This window comes from Schistocerca serialis, chromosome 10 (assembly GCF_023864345.2).
Source record: "Schistocerca serialis cubense isolate TAMUIC-IGC-003099 chromosome 10, iqSchSeri2.2, whole genome shotgun sequence".
NCBI classification, from domain to species: Eukaryota; Metazoa; Arthropoda; class Insecta; order Orthoptera; family Acrididae; genus Schistocerca; species Schistocerca serialis.
Window position 1 is genome coordinate 208,567,940 of NC_064647.1, and position 24,535 is coordinate 208,592,474.

General features: G+C 44.5%; 1 protein-coding gene across 1 annotated transcript in view; it reads right to left on the reverse strand.

Annotated features, from left to right (window-relative positions):
* The window catches only part of LOC126424999 (uncharacterized), a 35,330-nt gene extending 21,404 nt beyond the window's left edge, over positions 1-13,926 (reverse strand). Inside the window, exons 1-2 of the mRNA XM_050087898.1 lie at positions 13,854-13,926; positions 605-713 (exon numbers count right to left, since the gene is read on the reverse strand). Of these exons, the coding sequence (XP_049943855.1) occupies positions 605-682 (78 nt within the window). The 5' untranslated portion in view covers positions 683-713; positions 13,854-13,926. The remainder of the gene's footprint in view (positions 1-604; positions 714-13,853) is intronic.
* Positions 13,927-24,535: the final 10,609 nt, after the last annotated feature.

Below are 24,535 nucleotides of genomic sequence, written 5' to 3' on the forward strand. Positions count from 1 at the left end.
GCTCTTTGTATGTATCAACACATGTGGCGCGTGGTAGAAATCTTCTCAGTGAGAAACCTAAAGCGTTCAGTGAGAACAATTTACGTGTGCAACAAGAACGCAGTGGGAATGCATTTACATCTGATGGACGAATGTTATGGAAACAAACACTCCAAACCGACGTTTCACGTCAGTCACATGCAACGAAAATCTGTAACGCAACCATCTGTGTGTGGCGTGTTTATTATTATGCATTATTTGTATTTTAGCACAATTAATCTGTAAAAAACACACCACATGTCATAAAGAAAGCGTGTAAACCGTCTGAGGTTGAATCACAACGATTCGAAAACGGTAACGGTATCCTTTGAATAAAGGAACTGAAAGTAAATTTGTGGCTGGTTGCTGTCCTAACACCATCAACATTTGTCTTCAAACAACAGCCACGGTCTCCATCATGTCATCATATGACAAAATTGCGTAAGTATTTCTTTCTGCGGTTGAGATTCTGATGTTTTGGAAGCTCCTGGTGCATCAAAACCTAGCGCCGTACTGGGACAGAAGTAAAGGTTTGAGGCTGCTGCCTGAGTAATGCCGGGATGACGTAATTTGTCAACACACTTACCAGCCAGAAGGCTCCTATAATGATGCAGCCCTTCCGTAGTTCGTACCTCGCGCAGCACGTGTTGAGCATCACCACCATCTTGGAGTCCTGGCGTTGAACCTCGGCACTTCTGAAAGCAAGGAGGAGCGAGAGTGACATCATCTGCAGATGCTGATCGCTTTGGAGAGCATTAAGGCACCAGGCCAACGATGACCAACAAACGACAGAAAGTGTATTCGGCCGAACGTTGATCGCCAATGCCTTGCCGTTCGGCTTCGCATCCACACCAAACCAAGTGCTTGGTGCCATGAGATTCGGCGATGTGGTATCGCAATTGACAGTGCTAACTTGCCAACGTTGCTCCCATTTTGTTATTGTTATAAAGTAGCGTTTTAATTACGATTTCAGCGGCTGATATTATGAGGGAAGAAGAGGATTTAGCAGTCGTCGCAAGTGCAGCAGTTATTTTAGTTCAAGAAGCTGATCATCAGAAAAAAAGAAGAATAAACGACAGTGGTGTCCCCGGCACGAATCCGCTCGGCGGATTTATGTCTTTATGTCGAGATCCGGTGAGCCGGCAAGTCTGTGGATAGTTTTAAGGCGGTTTTCCATCTGCCTCGGCTAATGCGGGCTGGTTCCCCTTACTCCTCCTCAGTTACACTATTTCGGTGATTGCTGCGCAAACACTTTCTCTACATACGCGTACGCCATAATTACTCTACCACGCAAACATTTGGGGTTACTTTCGTGTGGTGTGAGATGTTCCCAGAGGAGTCCACTGGGGGCCGAAACGCACAATAACCCTGGGTTCAGTGTGGGGCGGCGGTGGGGTGAGTGGACTGCTGTAACCTATTGTGTGGTTGTGATCCACTGAGGACTACGGCGGGGACGAAGCCTCTCCGTCGTTTCTAGGTCCCCTGTTCCATACAGTACAATACAATACAACACAATACAGTGTAATGTCTACTTTAAAGATGAACTGATGTATGGGCCATTACATAATTTTTTTCGTAATGAAGGCTAAAGATTTCGAATTGTTATTGATTATGTAGGTGGTAAAATTTCCAAAGACGATCCCTCATTTGAGGAGAGCTGCACCTGCAGCAGAAATTTAATAGTACCCCAAATTTGTAATGTCTATTTTAAAGATGAACTGATGTATGGGCAATTACATAATTTTTTTCGTAATGAAGGCTAAAGATTTCGAATTGTTATTGATTATGTAGGTGGTAAAATTTCCAAAGACGATCCCTCATTTGAGGAGAGCTGCACCTGCAGCAGAAATTTAATAGTACCCCCAATTTGTAATGTCTACTTTAAAGATGAACTGATGTATGGGCAATTACATAATTTTTTTCGTAATGAAGGCTAAAGATTTCGAATTGTTATTGATTATGTAGGTGGTAAAATTTCCAAAGACGATCCCTCCTTTGAGCAGAGCTGCACCTGCAGCAGAAATTTAATAGTACCCCCAATTTTGTTTGGTTTTAGGACACTCCTCGTCGTCGAATTGAGTACATTATCAGAGCAAAAATGGTTCAAATGGCTCTGAGCACTATGGGACTTAACGTCTGAGGTCATCAGTCCCCTAGAGTTAGAACTACTTAAACCTAACTAACCTAAGGACATCACACACATCCATGCCCAAGGCAGGATTCGAACCTGCGACCGTAGCGGTCGCGCGGTTCCAGACTGTAGCGCCTAGAACCGCTCGGCCACACTGGCGGGCAGCATGGCTCCACGTTCCTGTCGGTGTCTTCCAGAACATCACTGACTTCATGCACGTCTCGCAGCGGTTAACGCTGCCAAAGGTGGTTATTCAGGATTTTGACAGTTGGTCATTTTAATGTGACTGGACAGTGCGTATCTTCATGTTTGATACGCTGTAGACATTGGTTCAAATGGCTCTGAGCACTGTGGGACTCAACATCTGAGGTCATCAGTCCTCTAGAACTCAGAACTACGTAAACCTAACTAACCTTAGGACATCACACACATCCATGCCCGAGGCAGGATTCGAACCTGCGACCGTAGCAGTCACGCGGTTCCGGACTGAAGTGCCTAGAACCGCACGGCCACCGCGGCCGGCGCTGTAGACATTCTCGTCTTTCAATTTGACAACAGCCGTGTTCAGAAGTACGCGGGCATACGTTCCTGGTTTGACCCAGGCAGGCTATAGCACCTCGATTGGCGTTTTAAATCCCGCGATCTTACATCCGTAGAAAATGTCTGGCACTTTTTGCTATGACAGGAGAAACGCAGCAATTCCTGCAGTTTGATAGCTCTGCGGGATGAAATTATGAATGAGTCTCTTCACTCGGATTTAGCATACCTCAAGAAACTTGAGGACCCTCCTCGTCGTCGAACTGAGTACAGTATCAGAGCATTACGAGGTATTAACGTGGTGTGTCTTCCGCGTGCACGTTTCCTTTTTGTGTGTGTGTAACGAAATAGTTTCTGTGTGCGAGCTGTGAGCCCCCCTGGCGTCTTAGCCATCCTCGGCAGGTTGCTGGACGTGACCCGTGTCCGCTGCCCTTGGCCTCGCCTATTTTAAACACGCCGGGTTGACGGCAACTTCCACAGGCAGCAACGTCAGCGACATCAAACTGCACTTTGCCACTCTGGCGAGTGCTTTTTATACACTCTGAGAGCCGACCTGGCTGGCAAGTTTTTGCCGCAGGGCAAAAGTTCCCACAGCGTCGGGTTAACGAGACGCGGACTCAGTGGTGAGGGGAAATGCTCGCGTAATATATAGGGGTGCAAATTGGTATTTTCTTTCAATCAATAAAACTGAAAATAATCATATTGTTGCAACTGTTGCTTTAACAATAAAACGTTTAACAGCTTATTCAGCAATGGGGCTCGCGCGAGTAGTGCGAGTGTAAACTCGCGGCCCTGGATCAAACGCGCCCGGCCTAGTAGATAGTGGTGGAAGTCCCATGCGGCTTTTCGCGGATGATGCTGTAGTATACAGAGAAGTTGCAGCATTAGAAAATTGTAGCGAAATGCAGGAAGATCTGCAGCGGATAGGCACTTGGTGCAGGGAGTGGCAACTGACCCTTAACATAGACAAATGTAATGTATTGCGAATACATAGAAAGAAGGATCCTTTATTGTATGATTATATGATAGCGGAACAAACACTGGTAGCAGTTACTTCTGTAAAATATCTGGGAGTATGCGTGCGGAACGATTTGAAGTGGAATGATCATATAAAATTAATTGTTGGTAAGGCGGGTACCAGGTTGAGATTCATTGGGAGAGTGCTTAGAAAATGTAGTCCATCAACAAAGGAGGTGGCTTACAAAACACTCGTTCGACCTATACTTGAGTATTGCTCATCAGTGTGGGATCCGTACCAGATCGGTCTGACGGAGGAGATAGAGAAGATCCAAAGAAGAGCGGCGCGTTTCGTCACAGGGTTATTTGGTAACCGTGATAGCGTTACGGAGATGTTTAATAAACTCAAGTGGCAGACTCTGCAAGAGAGGCGCTCTGCATCGCGGTGTAGCTTGCTGTCCAGGTTTCGAGAGGGTGCGTTTCTGGATGAGGTATCGAATATATTGCTTCCCCCTACTTATACCTCCCGAGGAGATCACGAATGTAAAATCAGAGAGATTAGAGCGCGCACGGAGGCTTTCAGACAGTCATACTTCCCCCGAACCATACGCGACTGGAACAGGAAAGGGAGGTAATGACAGTGGCACGTAAAGTGCCCTCCGCCACACACCGTTGGGTGGCTTGCGGAGTATAAATGTAGATGTAGATGTAGATTAACGTCGATGGTCGGTGCGCTGGCCAGTCTCGAAGTGGTTATTCCGCTGTTTCGCCGCGCGGGATTAGCCGAGCGGTCTCGAGTCCTCCCTCGGGCATGGGTGTCTGTGTTTGTCCTTAGGATAATTTAGGTTAAGTAGTGTCTAAGCTTAGGGACTGGTGACCTTAGCAGTTAAGTCCCATAAGATTTCACACACATTTTTTCCGCGCTTTCCCACAGCCCCCTAGGTGAATATCGGGCTGCTACCCAAGCTCCATCTCAGTCACACGATAAACTCTCGGAGTACATTTATTCCTCCACACCGAAGTGGGACAGGGGGAGGCGAGTTAATAGGGTGGCGGCAGGACGCCACGCAACCACCCCTTAAACTAAAACTGAGCTTCGCCCGAACAGACTATGAAGTCCCGACGGCTCCGACCGGTCGCCGTGTCATCCTCAGACCAGGCATCACTGGATGCGGATATGGAGGGGCGTAGGGTCAGCACACCAACCTACCGGCTGTATGTCAGTTTACGAGACCGGAGCCGCTAGTTTTCAATCAAGTGTCTCACAAGGTTTGAGTGCACCCCGCTTGCCAACAGCGCTTGGAAGACCTGATGGTCACCCGTTCAAGTGCTACCGCAGCCCGACAGCACTTACCTGCGGTGGTCTGACGGGAGCCGATGGTACTACTGCGGCAAGGCCATTGGTCACCTCGTAAACTAACCACGCCAAATCCGTCAATAGCCGTTCGGCACAAGGACGAAAGAAAACAGTGTTGGTGATTCATTTCTTACCATTTGCTTCAAATGGCTGTGAGCACTGTGAGACTTAACATCGGAGGTCATCAGTCCACTAGGACATGATATGAACAGAAGTGTTGTAAAATTGTTGTACATTCAAAAGGAGTGGTCTGATACCTCATAAATAGGATTTTTATTATTCTGGATTTACAATGTGAGTACATTTTTCCAGCACCTATTCTAGATTACAGTAAGTCACTAATTATTGTTCTCCACTCTTCTCTATTTGTCCATAAATCTTCAGGAATGTTGTTCTTCCTCATTGCTGACTGAACTCCCTGCATCCATGTATCAGGTGGTCGTCCCCTTTTTCTTCTTCCAATTGGTACCCAGTCGATTATGCATTTTGGTAGCCTTTCCTGTTCCATTCGTCTGATGTGTCCATACCTTTTAAGTTGTTTGTGCTCGATGAAATCAATAACTGAATTTTTACATTTCATTTTGTCTCTGATTACTTCATTTCTTATTCTTTCTCGTCTTGATATTCTTGCTGAACGTCGCCAGAAATCCATTTCTGTGGCTAATAATTTTGATTTCAGTTGCCATTCTGTTGCCCACACTTCTGAACCATATGTAATAATGCCCCTAACTATTGTTTTAAAAATCCTTATTTTGTTATCAGTTGTTATGTGTTTGTCCCAGAGAATTCCATTCAATAAAGAGATTGTCGTCTTTCCAGAATTTATTCTTGATCTAATTTCTTTGTCCTATTTCCCATCATTTGTAATTTTCACACCTAAATATTCATATTCCTCAGTAGCTGTTATTGTTCCCATCCCTTCTTCTAATATTAAGTCTCCATTCACTCCACCAATTACCATGTACTTTGTTTTATTCATGTTTACATTTAGACCTGATTTTTTATATTCTTGAATCAATTTTCTGGTCATATACTCTATGTCCTCATAGTCTTGGGCTATAATCAGTTGGTCATCTGCAAATTGTAACGAGTATATTGTTCCATCATTTATTGGTATTCCCATAGTGTGACATTTTTTCTTCCAATTCTGTAAAGTTACTTCTGTATATATTTTATACAATGTAGGTGAGATGCTACATCCTTGACGTAATCCTTTTGTGACTTGGAATCCATGTGATAGATATTTACCAATTTTTATTTTTGAAATAGAATTTTTATATAAATTTTGAATTGCTTTAATTATTCTTGGATTTATTCCTATTGATATTAAAGCTTTCCATAAACTGGATAAAGGCACACTATCATAGGCTTTCTCTATATCTATGAATACTAAATGTATAGGTTGTGCCCGAACCATTTTTTTTTTCAATAATTTGTTGTAGGCAAAAGATATGATCAATTGTTGATCTTCCAGCTCTAAAACCTGCTTGTTCTTCAGCCTCCTTTTCTTTGTATTGTTGTTCTAACAAATATTTAATAATTCTTCCATATAATCTACTGAAGGTATTGGTCACTGTTATTCATAAATAGGATAACAGCCTATCATCTTATTTAGCGTAGTAAAAGAGATAGTGAAATTCTCTCTCTTATGTAATACACTGAAGCGCGAGAGAAGCTGGTATAGGCATGTGTATTCCATTACGGAGATATATAAATAGGCAGAATACGGTGCTGCCGTCGGCAACGCCTACATAAGACAACAAGTGTCTGGCGCTGTTTTTAGATAAGTTACTGCTCCTAGAATGGCATGTTATCAAAATGTAAGTGAGTTTGAACGTGGTGTTGTAGTCGGTGCACGAGCGATGGGACACAGCATCTCGGAGCTAACGATGAAATGGAGATTTTGACGTACGACCATTTCACGAGGGCACCGTGAATATCAGGATTCAGGTTAAACATCAAATGTCCGACATCGCTGGGGCCGGAAAAAGATTCTGCAAGAACGGGACCAACGACGATTGAACAGAATCGATCAACGTGACAAGTGCAACGCTTCCGCAAATTGCTGCAGATTTCAATGCTGGGCCATCAACAGGTGTTAGTATGCGAACCATCCATCGAAACATCATCGATATGGGCTTTCGGAGCCAAAGGCCCACTCGCGTACCCTTGATGGGAGCACGACACGAAGCTTTACGCCTCGCCTGGGCCCGTCAACACCGACATTGGACTGTTGATGACTGGAAACATGTTGCCTGATCGGACGAGTCTCGTTCCAGATTGTATCGAGCGGATGGACGTGTACGGGTATGGAGACAGCCTCATGAATCCGTGGACCCTGGATATCAGCAGGGGATTGTTTAAGCTGGTGGAGGCTCTCTAACGGTGTGGCGCGTATGCAGTTGGAGTGATATGGGACCCCTGGTAGTCTAGATGCGAGTCTGACAGCTGACACGTACGTAAGCATCCTGTCTGGTCACCTGCATCCATACATGTCCATTATGCATTCCGATGGACTTGGGCAATTCCAGCAGGACAATGAGACACCCCACATGTCCAAAATTGCTACAGAGTGGCTCCAGGAACGCTGTTCTGAGTTTAAACACTTCCAGTGGCCACCAAACCCCCCACACAAGGACATTATTGAGCATATTTGGGATTCCTTGCAATGTGCTGTTCAGAAGAGATCTGCACTCCCTCGTACTCTTACGGATTTGTGGACAGCCTTGCAGGATTCATGGTGTCACTTCCGTCCAGCACTACTTCAGACATTAGTCGAGTCCACGCCACGTCATGTTGAGGCACTTTTAGTAACGTGTACAACCAATTGGGAGGTGGATATTATATGATTGCCACCAAAAAATTTAAAAAACGCAAATTTCGTTAACTGTTGTGGACTTCTACCCACAACTTACTTTTTGGAGGGTCCGGATACTGAAAATATTGATTATTACATTCACCCCGGAAAGTGACATCTACTTCTAACTACTTCTAACATTTAAATTTTAGAGTAAAATTTAACTGAAAATTTTAAAAAATTTATGGAATCTTGTAGAAGAATTCGTTAAAAAAAGTAAATAATTTTTACAAAATTTTAAACTTATAAAGTGGCTGACTGGATTACAATATTTCCAAAAGGTAGGCTTGAGGTATCCGTGTGGTATCATACAGAGATAGTGTTGCCACCACGTGTTGGTACCACAGACATTAGTGAGGGATCGATGCAATCCATGAAGGCGTATGGGAGACACTCAGGAGGTCATGCCTCCCTCTCAGCAACAGCAGAGCCCTCACCCTGAGGCCAATATAGTGTCGAGAAATCAAGACCTCTGACTCAGTTCGAGACCTCACCAACAGAATCGACACCTTAGAGTAGGACCATCGTGATCGACTTGTTCATTTAAATGTGGAACATTAACCTGCATCAGCACAAATATGAAACTTCCTGGCAGATTAAAACTGTGTGCCGGAGCGAGACTCGAACTCGGGACCTTTACCTTTCGTGGGCAAGTGCTCTACCAACTGAGATATCCAAGCACGACTGACACCCCGTCCTCACAGCTCCAATTCTGCCAGTACCTGGTCTCCTACTTTCCAAACTTCACAGAAGCTCTCCTGCGAAACTTGCAGAACTAGCACTGGAAGTAAGGATATTTCGGAGACATGGCTTTGCCACAGCATGGGGGATGTTTTCAGAATGAGATTGTCACTCTGCAGCGGAGTCTCGACAATATCCTTATTTCGAGGAGTGTTAGTTCTGCAAGATTCGCAGGAGAGCTTCTGTGAAGTTTGGAAACTAGAAGACGAGGTACTGGTGGAATTAAAGCTGTGCGGACAGGGCGTGAGTCGTGCTTGGGTAGCTCATTCGGTAGAGCACTTGCCCGCGAAAGGTAAAGATCGTGACTTCGAGTCTCGGTGCGGGGTTGTTTGGGGAAGGAGACGAGACAACGAGGTCATCGGTCTCATCGGATTAGGGAAGGAAGGGGAAGGAAGTCGGCCGTGCCCTTTCAAAGGAACCATCCCGGCATTTGCCTGGAGCGATTTAGGGAAATCACGGAAAACCTAAATCAGGATGGCCGGACGCGGGATTGAACCGTCGTCCTCCCGAATGCGAGTCTCGGTCCGGCGCACAGTTTTAATCTGTCAGGAAGTTTCATATCAGCACACACTCCGTCGCGGAGTGAGAATTTCATGTTGCAACAGCACAGTCTGTAAATCTGTACATCAGATGATGTTTCAGTAGTCGGTAATAGTCGTAATTTAACAAGCAAATCCGTTCCAAAAAACATTTATATATGTGAACTAATGTTTCGTGTGTTCTCGTGGAATGTACCACCTGACCGAGCAATCAAAAGAACCCACAGTTGTGGCCGGGGGATTATACTTTTCATGGTCGCAACGAGGCCCCTTTGGTGTTGATCTCCGTGGACAGTATGTCACTATTTGCGACATTTTTCACGGCTCGGGGCTTACTTTGCGAGTTAATTTGGGGGCGGAACGTGACTCTGGCAGCGCCTCAAACATCTGCCGTGAACAGCTGTTGAGGTGGAGAACTTCCAGTGGCAACTTTAGAAGCAGCGACCGAATCTGCAGGGTCCAGAAATAAGGACCACCGGCGCTTCTTCGACCCAGGCGGTCGCTTCCAAAGCATCAAAAATCTGTCAGCTACTCGATGGCCATGAAACCTTCCTAACTAATAAAATCTGCGTATGTCTCCAAGATTTCCGCGCCGTTGTAGTTAAAAGTAAAATCTTCTGGAATGTTCGGCCACATAATGTTGCTCTTCAGTTTGTTCTCATGTAGTTTGGTACGGCAGCTCCCCGTCATAGAGGTAGCAAATACCCAGGAACGGTGCGCTAGGAATAAAGACAACTATCGGGAAGCCATCTCTGCGTCAGGCCGAGCGGTTCTTGGTGCTAGAGTCTGGAACCGTGCGACTGCTACGGTCGCAGGTTCGAATCCTGCCTCGGCCATGGATGTGTGTGATGTCCTTAGGTAAATTAGGTTTAAGTAGTTCTAAGTTCTAGGGGACTGATGACGTCAGATGTTAAGTCCCATAGTGCTCAGAGCCATTTGAGCCAGCCATCTCTGCGTCACGACAATAATATTTTGGTAAACCTCCCCCCTTACCTTTCTCTGTCTGTTATCACTACCCATCCAACTAAGACTACCCTCCAAAAATCGTTGGTAAAGTTTCAACGAATAATCCTCTTTCTCCAAAACAAGAGTTGGAAAGCTCTCTTCTACAAGAGAAAGCGATGCTGGTCTTTCACAGTTTCAGCTAATCGCGGACAACAGATGATCCTGAAGAGTATTACAGTAGAGGGGTCGAAACTTTGGTCACGTAACAAGAAATCTGGAAAACAACATGACGTGGCCTAAACAACGTGGAAGATTTTACCTGTAATTAAATGTACATTCATGGGCAAAACAAGAATGGAATACCAAGAACGAAGCCCTCGGACGAGAAAGGGCGTGAGAGAGGAATATAGCCTTTCGCCCGTACTGTTCAGCCTATATATTGAAGAAGGAATGACGAAATTAAAAGAATCGTTCAGGCGTGAGGTTACAATTTAAAGAATATTAATAGGAAGATTTTTCAAAGGGTTTATTAATGGCTCTGCCAACAGGTGCTGTATAAAGTGTTGAGTTTGATTTTAACTTGGATTGTGGCACTCATCCGGCCAATATTTATGGAGCATGTGTTGACACTCAATGTTTACTATTTAGATCAGGCACTGTCAGATCAGCCTCAGTGGCCCCGGCTTGAAAATGAACCTGTAAGTTCAAAATAGTTCAAATGGCTTTGAGCACTATGGGACTTAACTTCTCAGGTCATCAGTCCCCCAGAAATTAGAACTACTTAAACCTAATTAACCTAAGGACGTCACACACATCCATGCCCGAGGCAGGATTCGAACCTGCGACCGTAGCGGTCGCGCGGTTCCAGACTGTAGCGCCTAGAACCTGTAAGTGTTCGATACTAGCAGCCTAATAAATAACTGCAACTGTTGACAAAACCATTGCTGTTCCCTCTTAACGAAATTCTGAAACTGAATCAATAATAAGATTCGTTGATGACATTGCTACCCTGAGTGAACGTAGCGATGAATAGTAGTATCTGCTGAATGAAAAGAACAATCTGTTGAGCACACACTATAGACTCATAGTAAACCGAAGAAAGACGTAAGTAATCACAAGTAACAAGTGACAACAGCGACAAACTTAACAGCAAAAATGATGGCCACGAAACAGACGAAATGAAGAAATTCTTCCACCTTGGGAGCAAAATGATATATGAACGTTGAAGCAAGGAGCATGTAACAAGCAGGAGGTGATTGTATCAGTACAGCAATGCACCTTGTCATCAAGCTGCACGTGCGAGGCAATGATTTGTGCACGACAATATCCCTGAAATGGGACACACCCCACATAAATGTCTAGTAATAGCTGTTCGGATGATTTTGATCAGGTAGTGTTTCCAACTGCCCCCAAGCGCTTCTAGGCCAAAGAAACTGTTACAGGCATGCGACTTCAAAAGTCGCAGGTTCGTAGCCGTGCGACTTCAAATACAGAGATATGTACGCTGGCAAAACGCCTGTATAAGACAAGTGTCTGGCGCTGTTGTTAGATCGGTTACTGCTGCAGATTATCAAGGTTTAAGTCAGTTTGAACATGGTGACATAGCCGGCGTACGAGCGGTGGGATACAGTATCTCCGAGGTAGCGATGAAGTGGGGATTTTCCCGTACGACCATTTCACTAGTGTATCTTTAATATCAGGAATCCGGTACAATATCAAATCTGAGACATCGTTGAGTCCGGAAAAAGATCCTGCAAGAACAGGACCAACGACGACTGGAGAGAATCGATAAAAGAGGCAGAAGTACAACCCCTCCGCAAATTGCTCCATATTTCAATGCTGAGCCATCAACAAGTGTCAGTGTGCGAACCATTCAACGAAACATTATCGATATTGGCCCTCGGAGCCAACATTGGACTGTTGAGGACTGGAAAGATGTTGCCTGGTCGGACGAGTCTCGTTTCAAATTGTATCGATCGGATTGACGTTTACGGGTATGGAGACAACCTCTTGAATCCATGGACCCTTCATATCGGCAACGGACTGTTCAAGCTGTTGGAGGCATTGTGATCGCGTGGGACGTGTGCAGTTGGAGTGATATGGGACCCATGATACGTCTAGATAGGACTCTGAAAGCTGACACTTACGTAAGCATCCTGTCTGATCACCTGCATCCATTCATGTCCAATGTGTATTCCGACGAACTTGGGCAATTCCAGTAGGACAAGGCGACAACCAACACGTCCAGAATTGCTACAGGGTTGCTCCAGGACCGCTCGTCTCCGTTTAAACACTGCTTTGGCCATCAAACTCCCCAGACATGAGCGTTATTGAGCGTATCTGGGATGCCTTGCAACGTTCAGAAGATATCTCCACCTCCTCGTACTCTTACGGATTTATGGACAGACCTGCAGGATTCATGGTGTCAATCCCCTCCAGCATTACTTGACATTATTCGAATCCATGTCATATCGTGTTGCGGCGCTTCTGCGTGCTCGCGGGGGTCCTACACGATATTAGACAGATGTACCAGTTTCTTTGGTTCTTCAGTGTATATTTTACAGCGGAGAGAGTGGCACTTCTGGAAGCTCTTGAGTTTCTCTCTTCCATTTGCTTCCCCAATATATTTATTTTGTCTGAATCTCAAAGCCTCCTTCAAAGTATTGAACACCGGAGGTGGAACAAAACAACTCTCCGCTGTATCTTGGAAGTCGTTTCGGAATATAATCGCAGCACACGAATGGGGCGGACAGTCTATTTGCTTTGGGTGCCTTCCCACTCAGGTCTCCTATATAATGAGGAAGTTGATGCTTTATGCAAGCAAGCGACACCTTCAGGCACTGTTCTGGTGTAGAATTACCTTACACAGAGGTCAAGGGTGACGCAAACCAACAATGGTAAGAGATGTGGAAGGCTTCGCAGCAAACGAAAGGCGTTTATTACGCAGTGCTCCTTCCTCGGATTCCTTCACAGCCGTGGTTCATGAGGACTCATTTGGCCGATCCACGATTTCTACCATCTTACGACTTCGCTTCAATCACACTTCTTTTCCTCAATATCGACATCGGACCAACGTTTACGTTTCGCCGGCATGTGAGTGTGATCCTGAATCAGAAGCTGATGTCAACCACATGTTGTTTGCGTGTCCCAAATTTGACTGCCGACGGTTGGACTTTCTGAAGACATTGCTGAGTATGGGATACCACTTTTCATAACCATCTACTTCTCTTTTTTTTTTGCCAAAGACATCGGTCTTTAGCCGGCCGGAGTGGCCGAGCGGTTCTAGGCGCTACAGTCTGGAACCGTGCGACTGCTACGGTCGCAGGTTCGAATCTTGCCTCGGGCATGGATGTGTGTGATGTCCTTAGGTTAGTTAGGTTTAAGTAGTTCTAAGTTCTAGGGGACTGATGACCTCAGAAGTTAAGTCCCATAGCCATTTGAACATCGGTCTTTGTAAAGTGATTATTAAGTTCTTTAAGAGCACTGGGCTCAATCTGTAGTTTTTTTTTGGTGTACTATCTTGTTTCTGAAGATATTTCATGAATGGTGTGAACTGTAACTCATCACAATTTTAACTACCTTTTAATCTAATTCTTGCAAAAATCTAGTGGACACAGCTGTGACTGAGCTTTCTCTACTTGTAAATATGCATTTCTGTACTATTTCTTTGAAATCTGCGTGCATTGTAGCTATTTTTATTGAAAGCAAGTTCGTGCTGGTCCTCGTAAGGCGAAATAAATAGAAAAAAAATACAGATGGATTCAGCTTTACCTGTGACGGCCGCGACGAAGCACTCTTCGTAGATTGATGGTCCGCAGGTCCTCTCTGCGCCTACTCCCCACACACGGACGCACACCGCACTGACGTAAGCAAGCAGTACTTCTTTTGCTTCTGCCAGAGAAGGGACTTGCCCGCAGCTTCCTTGTCAAGGTTTTCCACAGTGCCGCTTACGCACGTAGTAACTTCTGACGTCTGCAGCTTGATGACCGTGTCTCTAGCCCGCAAAAACTTGTAACCAACTGAGCAGCTGATCATCTCTTCCCAGCACTGCTATCCCAGCTTCATCTTAGAGCCGGGCGGCCCACATTCACCCTCCGTATCTCCCTCCTGAATGTCAGCTTTCTCGATAGTAAGTCCTAAAACACTTCCGCATCTCCATATAAACTCATCGGACGAAATACAGGGTTTGGCAAATAGAAGTGCACCGCATGAGTGGATGCGATTGGACGTGAATTTGTGGCAGCTTTAACGGAGGAGGAAAACACCTACAGTTACTCCCAACGGGATGGAGCCACTGCCCATACAGTCAGCCGGACCTTGGAGCACATTTACACAATCTTCACCCCTGACAGCCTTGTTAGCAGAGGTCAGTCTGGCCACCTGATTCGTCATTGAGCCATCACTTTCTTTGGGAAGCCCTCAATTCTAAGGTGCATCGCAACAACCCTCAACGTCTTCAGGAACATTTCCGATGTGATTACTGCAATTCTGGGAGTTCAGTTATGATCCGCCTTCAGAAACTGACCAGGACCCTGAAGTGCCAAGACGTGAATGGTGGTCACTTTAAGCATCTGCTAGTCAAGTTAGTTTCGTATTTCCTTTCGTCTGCTGTGTCTGTTGGTACGCTGGAACTCTGTTCTCCCAGTCACTTTTATTGGCTCCACACTGTATTCGTAACCCCCTTAACAGGCCATAGCTCACTATAAATGTAAATGTCATGTGACTAGGGCCTCCCGTCGGGTAGACCGTTAGAGGGTACAAGTCTTTCGAGTTGACGCCACTTCGGCGACTTGCGCGTCGATGGCGATGAAATGATGACGATCAGGACAACACCACACCCAGTCCCTAAGCGGAGAAAATCTGCGACCCAGCCGGGAATCGAACCCGGGCCCTTAGGATTGAGATTCTGTCGCTCTGATCACTCAGCTACCGGGGGCGGACCATTGCCCACTGCGGCACATAAAACTGCAGGTCTTCAGTGGACAAAACAACGTAACTGGACAGTAACTGAGGAGAGGCATCTTGTGTAGTCTATCGAGTCGCGTTTTGTCTCTTTCCAAATGGTGAAGACGCGAGTGTACCGAATTCCCAAATAAATATTTTATCCACGATGTGTGGCAGGTATAAAGTTCGGAAAATATGTGGTTCTATGATGTTTTGGGGCTGATTTTCACACCATGACTTGGGCCTACTCGTTATGATTGCAGTGAACATGAGCCAAAATTGGTGAAGCCCAGTTAAGACTTTCGTGAGATGTATCATGCTTTAAAACAGCTTGCTACATAATTTTGTCAACAGCTTTAATACATTTTAAGGATCTTTTCACATTGTGTAATATTGGTCTGTTGTTACTATATTGCTGCATCTGGTATGAAATTTTGACCACCGGTAATCATTGCTCTAGCCTCTGTGCATATTATCAATATTATAATATACTCCCCATACTTTTCTCCTATCACTCGAAGATTTTGTAATAATATGTTTTGTATCTTAACATGCTATATATTGCTGCCACTGTAATTTGACTTCAAATTGTATTATCGTATTATTCCTCGGTACATCTTTTCAAACATGACGAAAATGTAACTTTTTCCACTAAATGGTTTTCGATAAGAAAAAAATTGCTGCATTCTCTATAATGTTTGCAAAAACTTTATACGCTTATTGTTGACGTAAACGATTTGGCTTAGTTCGTATACACCTTAACATTGTTCCTCCGTTACATGTGGTTATGTTGACATTGCTGCCACCTGGTGGTACTATGTAGTATAATGTAATGCTCTCGACAACTTTCCAGCAATGCGGAGCAGGTTATCAACATACACACATCTGACTGCAGTGGGAGTGCTACATCTGATGTATCTGACACCTCTATGCCTTGCTGATGCAGTTATGGCTTTTATTTTATCTTTTTTGTAGACTAAACATTGTTTTAGTGTATGACAGTGAAGTCAACACATTTTTTTACCGCATTCTTTAACGGAATATGTTTAATTTTAGATTTTACATTCATGTTTTCAGTCGTCAGATGCCAATGTGGCAGACGTACGGGCTCTTAAAAAAAATAATGGTTCAAATGGCTCTGAGCACAATGGGACTTAACTTCTTTGGTTATCAGTCCCCTATAACTTAGAACTACTTAAACCTAACTAACCTAAGGACATCACACACAGCCATGCCCGAGGCAGGAATCGAACCTGCGACCGTAGCGGTCGCGCGGTTCCAGACTGTAGCGCCTAGAACCGCTCGGCCACCCCGGGCGGCAAGGGCTTTACAGTTCACGTATTTTATGGTATCTAAAACTGTGTTAACTTTTTTTTCGAAATTACGTATGATAAATATGAACCTTGTAACATACTTGTAACACTTACAGATCAGAAGATAGCAATATAACTTCGCTGAAGTTAGTACTTAGCATATATATAAACTTCTACTTCGGAAGCTTTTTTAAATGAACCAGAATGTTTATCGTAACATTCTGGTCTCGGTGAGTATCTGTAGACACTCCCGTTTTCCAGGATTACAATGGCTGTTTACACAGAGCTGGACACATACGTGCCTGCTTTAACGAACAGACCGGCGCTCTTTCCCTCTTCAACCGGCCCGTTAAATCAGGCAGTCGTAATCACATACAAAACGCCGGGGACTACTGGGAACAGCGAGTGAAACGTAGCAACCAACATGTTATCTCTACTGGTTCTCATCATCAACTAGCGACCCCGCAATGCTAAATATCTGTATCGTGTTGTATACTAGTCGTGTGCATCGTGTTCTCCAGTATTACTTAACATATGCAGCTACACTCAACGTAATCCAATAAGCCAATCCAATAATAGGTGTGTTTTATAGCTATCCTGAGTGGTCAGCGTGACGTATTTCCGTGCTACGGGCGCGGGTTCGATTCCCGGCTCGGTCGGGGATTCTCTCCGCTCAGGGACTGGGTGTTGTGTTGTCTTCATCATAATTTCATCCCCATCCGGCGCGCAGGTCGCCCAATGTGGCGTCGAATGTAATAAGACCTGCACCGAGGCGGCCGGACCTGCCCCGTAAGGGGCCTCCCGGCCAATCACGCCAAACGCTCATTTCCATAGTTATCTTCATGGTATCACATTCGGTGGCTTCGTCAGCTCACAACCGAATTGTCACCTGTTACCGTTACTGATGCCTCGGTGTACCCTAAAAACGGAAGTGTTACCACAAACTACATTTCAAAAAAACTTGTGTAGAAGTAAAATAAATATTGTAGGCGTTCTAATCTATCTCTCTGGAGCACGTATGTCGTCACAGACCACGGCAGGTTAAAGCGAACTTTTGGTATCGGTAGGCTAAATTGTTGTCGTTCATGAAGCGACCGCGGCTGAATCAATATCCCCGTCGTAATCTATTCCCCAGCGTATAATTCAACCCCCCCCCCCCCCCACTCTACCCATTTGCAGCACCATAGGATAGGAGAATAAACATTATCCACCGGCTTGCACAATGGATCCATTCCCCTCCACCCTCCACTCATTTTTTAATAACGAATTCTCAGCCACTGCTTTCAGATCGTCCATCACGCACCAAGTATTAAAACTCTCAACTGCCTTGGAAGAATTCTTTCTCATTTCCCGCCTGCAGCTACGAATGGTCATCAGAATCCCATTCCCGCGGTCGGGGGAAAGAATGTTCCCATTTTTTATTCCTCGTTTCAGAACCTTTACAGTCTCGTGTGATCGTCCTCTAATGGATTTAATTTTCTTGCAGATTGTGTTAGTTAATAAGAGAAATGAATAAAATTATTTGAAGTCGATTTCATCGTCGACTAGATGTGTGTCTTCTTGCCTTTGAATCGCCACGTCTCTCTATTCCTCCCTTTAACGATAAGGTCAGCACGCAGCTCCAAGTATTCGAGAGTTACCCTCACGTTATAGAGGATCGTACGTCTGTGTGTTTAGCTGAAATGTGACAGGCAAGTGAGCCGGCCGCTGTGGTCCAGCGGTACTAGGCGCTTCAGTCTGGAACCGCGTGACCGCTACGGTCGCAGGTTCGAATCCTGCCTCGGGCATGGATGTGTGTGATGTCCTTAGGTTAGTCAGGTTTAAGTAGTTCTAAGTTCTAGGGGACTGATGACCTCAGATGTTAAGTTCCATAGTGATAAAAGCCATTTGAACCGTTCAACAGGCAAGTTAAAAAGTCGGGATACCAACAAGTCAGAAATGTAAAAATGTGCACTACACAAAACGGAAAAACGTGGTCCTTTACGACTTCACTATTAATTTTTCACAGTTGTTTTATCATCAGTTCATAACGAAAAGGAGAACTTTGAAATTAGGCTCTCGTATGTTATTGCCTAAAGAATCAAATTGTATTTATATTGCAGTTTCGGATTGCTAGAAGTAGTAGTGCGAAAACTATCGCATTATCAGCTCACCCATCGAAGCTGGTGACTAGAATGATATACAGAAGAACGGAAAAGAATCTGAGGCTCAGTTAGATGACGATCAGTTTAGTTTTAGAAAAGGTAAAGGCACCAAAGAAGCAGTTCTCACTTTGCAGTTGATAATAGAACCAACACTGAAGAAAAAGCAAGACACGCTCACAGCATTCGTCCATCTACACTGCTGGCCACCGTAAATGCAACACCCTGAAGGAAGCATCCGAATCAAGTGAAATTTACACCATGAGTTTGCAGCGATGAGATATGCAACTGATTAGAATTTCAGCGCAGACGCACATCACGCGCGCCTGTGGCGCCACCTCATAGCGTCATTTAAGGCTTGGCGATTTCGACGAGTGTACGTTCGGCACGTGTGTTTACCTTGTGGTTGTTTCACAAGACGATCAGTTATTCCTCGTAGACAACAGCGAACATCGTTTGATCAAGTATCCGAGTTCGACAGAGGAAGGATAGTGGCTTACCGAGATTGTGGATTATCATACAGAGAAATCGCTAGTCGTGTTGGACGAAACCAAACAACCGTAATGCGGATATGTGACCGTTGGATGCAGGAGGGTACGACGGACCGACGTGGTCGATCGCATTCACCTCGGTGCACCACTGCACGTGCTGATAGGCAAATTGTGCGCATGGCAGTGACGGATCGCTCAGTGACATCCCGAACCATAGCACAGCACATTGCGTCTGTAACGCATCATCCAGTGTCTGCGCGTACCATTCGACGCCGTTTACAGCAGAGTGGTCTGTCCGCAAGACGTCCATTGCTTCGTCTACCATTGACGCAGAACCACAGACGTCTCCGTCGCCAATGGTGTGATGACAGACGGATGTGGACGGCAGAATGGAATGACGTTGTCTTTACTGACGAGGCACGCTTCTGTCTGCAGCACCACGATGGTCGGATTCGAGTGTGGAGACACCTTGGAGAGAGGATGCTGGACAGCTGCATTATGCACCGCCACACTGGTCTTGCACCGGGTATTATGGTCTGGGGCGGTATTGGATATTACTCTCGCACGCCTCTAGTACGCATTGCCCGTACTTTAAATAGCCGGCGCTACATATCCGAGGTGCTGGAGCCAGTTGTCCTTCCTTACCTGCAGGGCTCGGCCAGCCACAGCCATATTTCAACAGGATAATGCGCGACCACACGTGGCACGCATTGTCCAAAGGTTCTTCGTCAATAACCAGATTGAAGTGCTTCCCTGGCCGGCTCGCTCTCCGGATCTTTCGCCGATAGAAAACATGTGGTCCATGGTTGCTCAACAAGTAACCCAGATTACATCCCCAGCTGCCACACCAGATGATCTTTGGCAACGTGTAGAAGCTGCTTGGGCTGCTGTACCCCAGGAACACATCCAACGTCTCTTTGACTCAATGCCGAGACGTGTGGCAGCGGTGATCTCCAACAATGGCGGCTACTCTGGCTACTGATTCTGGCAGGAACCACATGTCATAGACGTCTGTAAACGTAATCATTTGATACTTGGTCAACATGTTATCTACAAAATAAATTTTGTTGTGCTACCTCTTGTCTTTCTTGGTGTTGCATTTACGGTGGCCAGCAGTGTATAAACAGCCTTCGACAACCTAAAATGATGCAAGATGTTCGAAATTTTGAGATGAATAGGAGTAAGCTGTAGAGAAATACGTATAATACTGAGTATGTACAACAACAAAGAGAGTTAGGAGTAGAAGAATGAGAACGCAGTGCTCGGATTAAAAAGGGTGTAAGGCAGGGCTGCAGTCTTTCGCCCCTATTGTTCAACCTATACATCGAAGAAGCAATGACGTAAATAAAAGAAAGGTTCAAGAATGGGATTCAAATTCAGGGTGAAAGGATATCAGTGATAGGTTTCACTGATGATACTTCTATCCTCAGTGAAAGTGAAGAAGATTTACAGGATCCTTCGGATGGAATGAAAAGTCGAATGACTGCAGAATATGGATTGATAGTAAAGCAAAAAATGACAGATGTAGTGAAGTGTAGCGTAAATGAGAATAAGCGAGAAATTTGTCAAAATTGGGGATCACAAAAAGGTGCAAATGCAAATGGCTCTGAGCACTTTGAGACTTAATTTCTAAGGTCATCAGTCCCCTAGAACTTAGATCTTCTTAAACCTAACTAACCTAAGGACATCACACACATCCATGCCCGAGGCAGGATTCGAACCTGCGACCGTAGTGGTCGCACGGTTCCAGACTGTCGCGCCTAGAACCGCTCGTCCACCCCGGCCGGCGGATCACGAAATACACGGAGCTACGGACCTCTATTAATTTGGGACAAAATTACCCATGGCAGAATAAGTAAGCACATTATCACTGCTAGACAGTGAATTGAGGGCTAAGAGAAGTTTATTGGTATCAAACATTTGCCTTAGTTTGAAAAAAAAAATTCTGAGAATGTACATTTGGACAAAAGATTGTGTGGTATTGAACCATGGACTGTGGGAAAACTTGGACAGAACAGAATCGAAGCGTCTCTACAGAAGAATGTTGAAAATCTGGTGGACTGCTAGGATAAGGATCAGGAAGTTTTCTGCGGAGTCGGCAAAGGAAGGAACATGTGGAAAACACTGACAAGGAGGAATAGGATGCTACGACTATCTTAAGACGTGAGGAAATAACCTGCATGGTACTAGAGGAAACTCTAAAGGGTAAAAGCCGTAGGGGAAGACACAGATTTGAATACATCAACAAATAATTGAGGACATAGGTTGCAAGTGATACTCTGATATAAACAGGCTGGCGCAGGAGACTAAATTCGTGACGGGCCTCATCAAACCACTCACAAGACTGATGACCCAAAGAAAAGTATGTATTGAATTGGAACACATATTCTGTAATAACTGATTTCTGTTCCAGACCAAACTTCTCTGCTTTTGAAACTAGCAAAATAACGTGCAGTATTCCGTTGTATCAATTCACCAAATGCGTAAACGTTTTCTGAAATTGTTTATTATTGATGTAACTTTACAGAATTAAAACAATGTTACTGCAGATTTGAAGCAACAGGTTTTTAAGGGACAACAGAATCGTATTGTACTGTTAGACAGGTACATGATGAAAGGACATGTGCGGTACAGATTTATTTATTTGAATAAATAGATTTAATGGAATGGTCGGCCTTTCTTCAATGCTTATTGTCTGCTGAAAGTTTGTGGTCACTGATCTGTAGGCCGTTGATCACAAAGTCAAACATATCTGTGCACCTCCTTGCACATTCGAAGAATTTGTATGACGATATACGCAGCTACGGGTACAAATGGTGAAGTTATTCGAAAAGATGCCTCTGATTGTACATTTCATCTACAGTACACCTTCTCCATCTTATCTTCTTAATTAGCGCTAATTATGTTCCCATATTGTCCAGCAATAACATGTATGGGTTTCTGTGTGTCATTGTAAGCCAGCTGTGCGGGTCAGGTATGCCATAGTATGTCGCTCACACGCGAGTTTCTCTAACATCGGACACGGTCTGAAGATATAAAACCCTATGAGAAGGTGAACTCTGGCCTCATTTGTGTGGTTAGGATACGAGCACACACTACTCTACTACCTGCCTCCCCTTAGCATAAATCATCTACTTCGTCCCCTACTATAAGGCATAATTCGATCTTGTATTCACATTCACAGTGGATTAGATGAGGCATGATGGTACATTAACGGAAGACAAATCCCAACACCAAAAAAAAATGGCCCTGAGCACTATGGGGCTTAACATCTGAGGTCATCAGTCCCAAAACCAAGGAATAATTAACGTATAGTCAGGTAATTTCGGGAAGGCATTTGTTTAGGTAACATATTTAAGTGATTAACATTGCAGGATCACAGGGTTAATGCAAGCGCGCGTTAGGCCGTTGCAAATATGAAATGTTTTTACATTAATAACAACCGGTGTAACCGCCAGGATGCTGAATGCAAGCGTGAAAAGTGCATGCGTTGAGTTGCACACGTGCCGGGTGTCAGTTTATGGGGTGGAGTTCTGTGAGTGTTGCACATGGTTGGTCAACACAGGGACAGCTGACCATACAATCTAGGCTTACACGGGCGGTTTTGTCTTCACTTAAAACTTCCGGGCTGATAGGCCGTGGTCGAAGTATAAAACTCTCCCTTGACGTTTCGTCTCCGACTGCGGGAGACATCCTCGGTGGTACAGCGGCGAACTGCGAAGAGAACTCGAGAAAGCGCTGATTATATAGGCAGTACAGAGGGCGCCACTGTCGATCACGTGGCGTCGGCTATGATATTGTCTCTGGTGATGCCAACATTCTCGATTGAAAGTAATCTATCGTCACGCTTGTGGTGCAACGCTGACATCCAAATTTTGCCGGCCGCGGTGGTCTAGCAGTTCTGGCGCTGCAGTCCGGAACCGTGGGACTGCTACGGTCGCAGGTTCGAATCCTGCCTCGGGCATGGGTGTATGTGATGTCCTTAGGTTAGTTAGGTTTAAGTAGTTCTAAGTTCTAGGGGACTTATGACCTAAGATGTTGAGTCCCATAGTGCTCAGAGCCATTTGAACCATTTTTGAACATCCAAATTTTATCCAGTTCAACACCTTCGTCTTTCCTGTTAAAATTATTGCATTATTATGCACGCATGTATAGAGAGGCTATCGAAATTGATAAACACCGTAATAATCTGCGGAGAAATACAGAATGAAGAAATAAAACTCGTAAATGAGGCGAGCAATAGATACGCTATCTAATGACGGCAAATCTAATATAATGTGGCACATTATGTTAGAATTCGCTTTCCCTTGTCAGACTACAACTGGACACATTATCGTCTTTCGCTGTTACGAGTCAGTTTCATCTTAATTAGTTAAGAAGCCTTCTGTGCAGAATAATTTTATTTCGCACTCTTAATGCTTGTTCTCGTAATCAGTGGACAGCTTATATTTCAACTATTAATCTTGTACAAGAACTGATGTATACGGATATGCGAAACGAATGAGTACCTATGGTGTAATGGTGATATTGGTTTTTAGACTTTCTGCCGTCCTAATAAGTAGTGATTAAGGATGTTATTGAGTGTAATTAATCTAATCAACCTCTGACTAGATCACATCTACAATACGAGTGTTATACGCTGTATACTTCACTGTATGTCTTCGTTCTGGTGTTCATTAGAGGAACAGCAAATATTTTACAGATGTGACGAATTGTTTCGACTGTCAGTACCTAGTTACTTCTTTTGGAGTATTGCTATGAACTTGATCGTTCTATTGACCATGTAAGCATACTATAATTACACTACTTGTGACCAAGGTTACTGCTGTCGATGAAACAAAGACGTTGAAAAAAGGTTTTTCAGTGGCATGCTAACTTACATTTTTATTCAAACGAATGGGTTTTAGATTGATTATTAGGTATTTTACACCACAGACTACCTTTCATTAAGTAGGTTCCATACTCGTTTTCCGGTTTCTTATTATTCGTTTTGCGACGTATTGATTGACGTGGGTTCAGTAACTTGCTTCACTGTCGATTTAGTATAATGCAGTGTTATGCAAACATAACTCTATTTCTACCTTTCCCACCCTTTACTGTTCTTTAATAATTGGTCTTACCCTATATGTCTGATTTAGCAATGCACATTCTTTTTAGCAGTGTTTATTATCCGTAAGCGTAACGGCTTGTCACCTAGGTTTTTTTATATATACTCCCATTTCATTTAATGCTTGACACTGATCTGTAATAAAACGATCATCTATGTACAATTTCATTTGTACTTATTGTTAATTTCCAGAACGATTGCATTTAATGAAAACGGCCAAAATGTAATTAAATTTATTGATGTCGTCCCTTATATAATAACTCGCATTCGGGAGGACGACGGTTCAATCCCGCGTCCGGCCATCCTGATTTAGGTTTTCCGTGATTTCCCTAGATCACTTCAGGCAAATGCCGGGATGGTTCCTTCGAAAGGGCACGGCCGATTTCCTTCCCCACCCTTCCCTAATCCGAGCTTGTGCTCCGTCTCTAATGACCTCGTTGTCGACGGGACGTTAAAC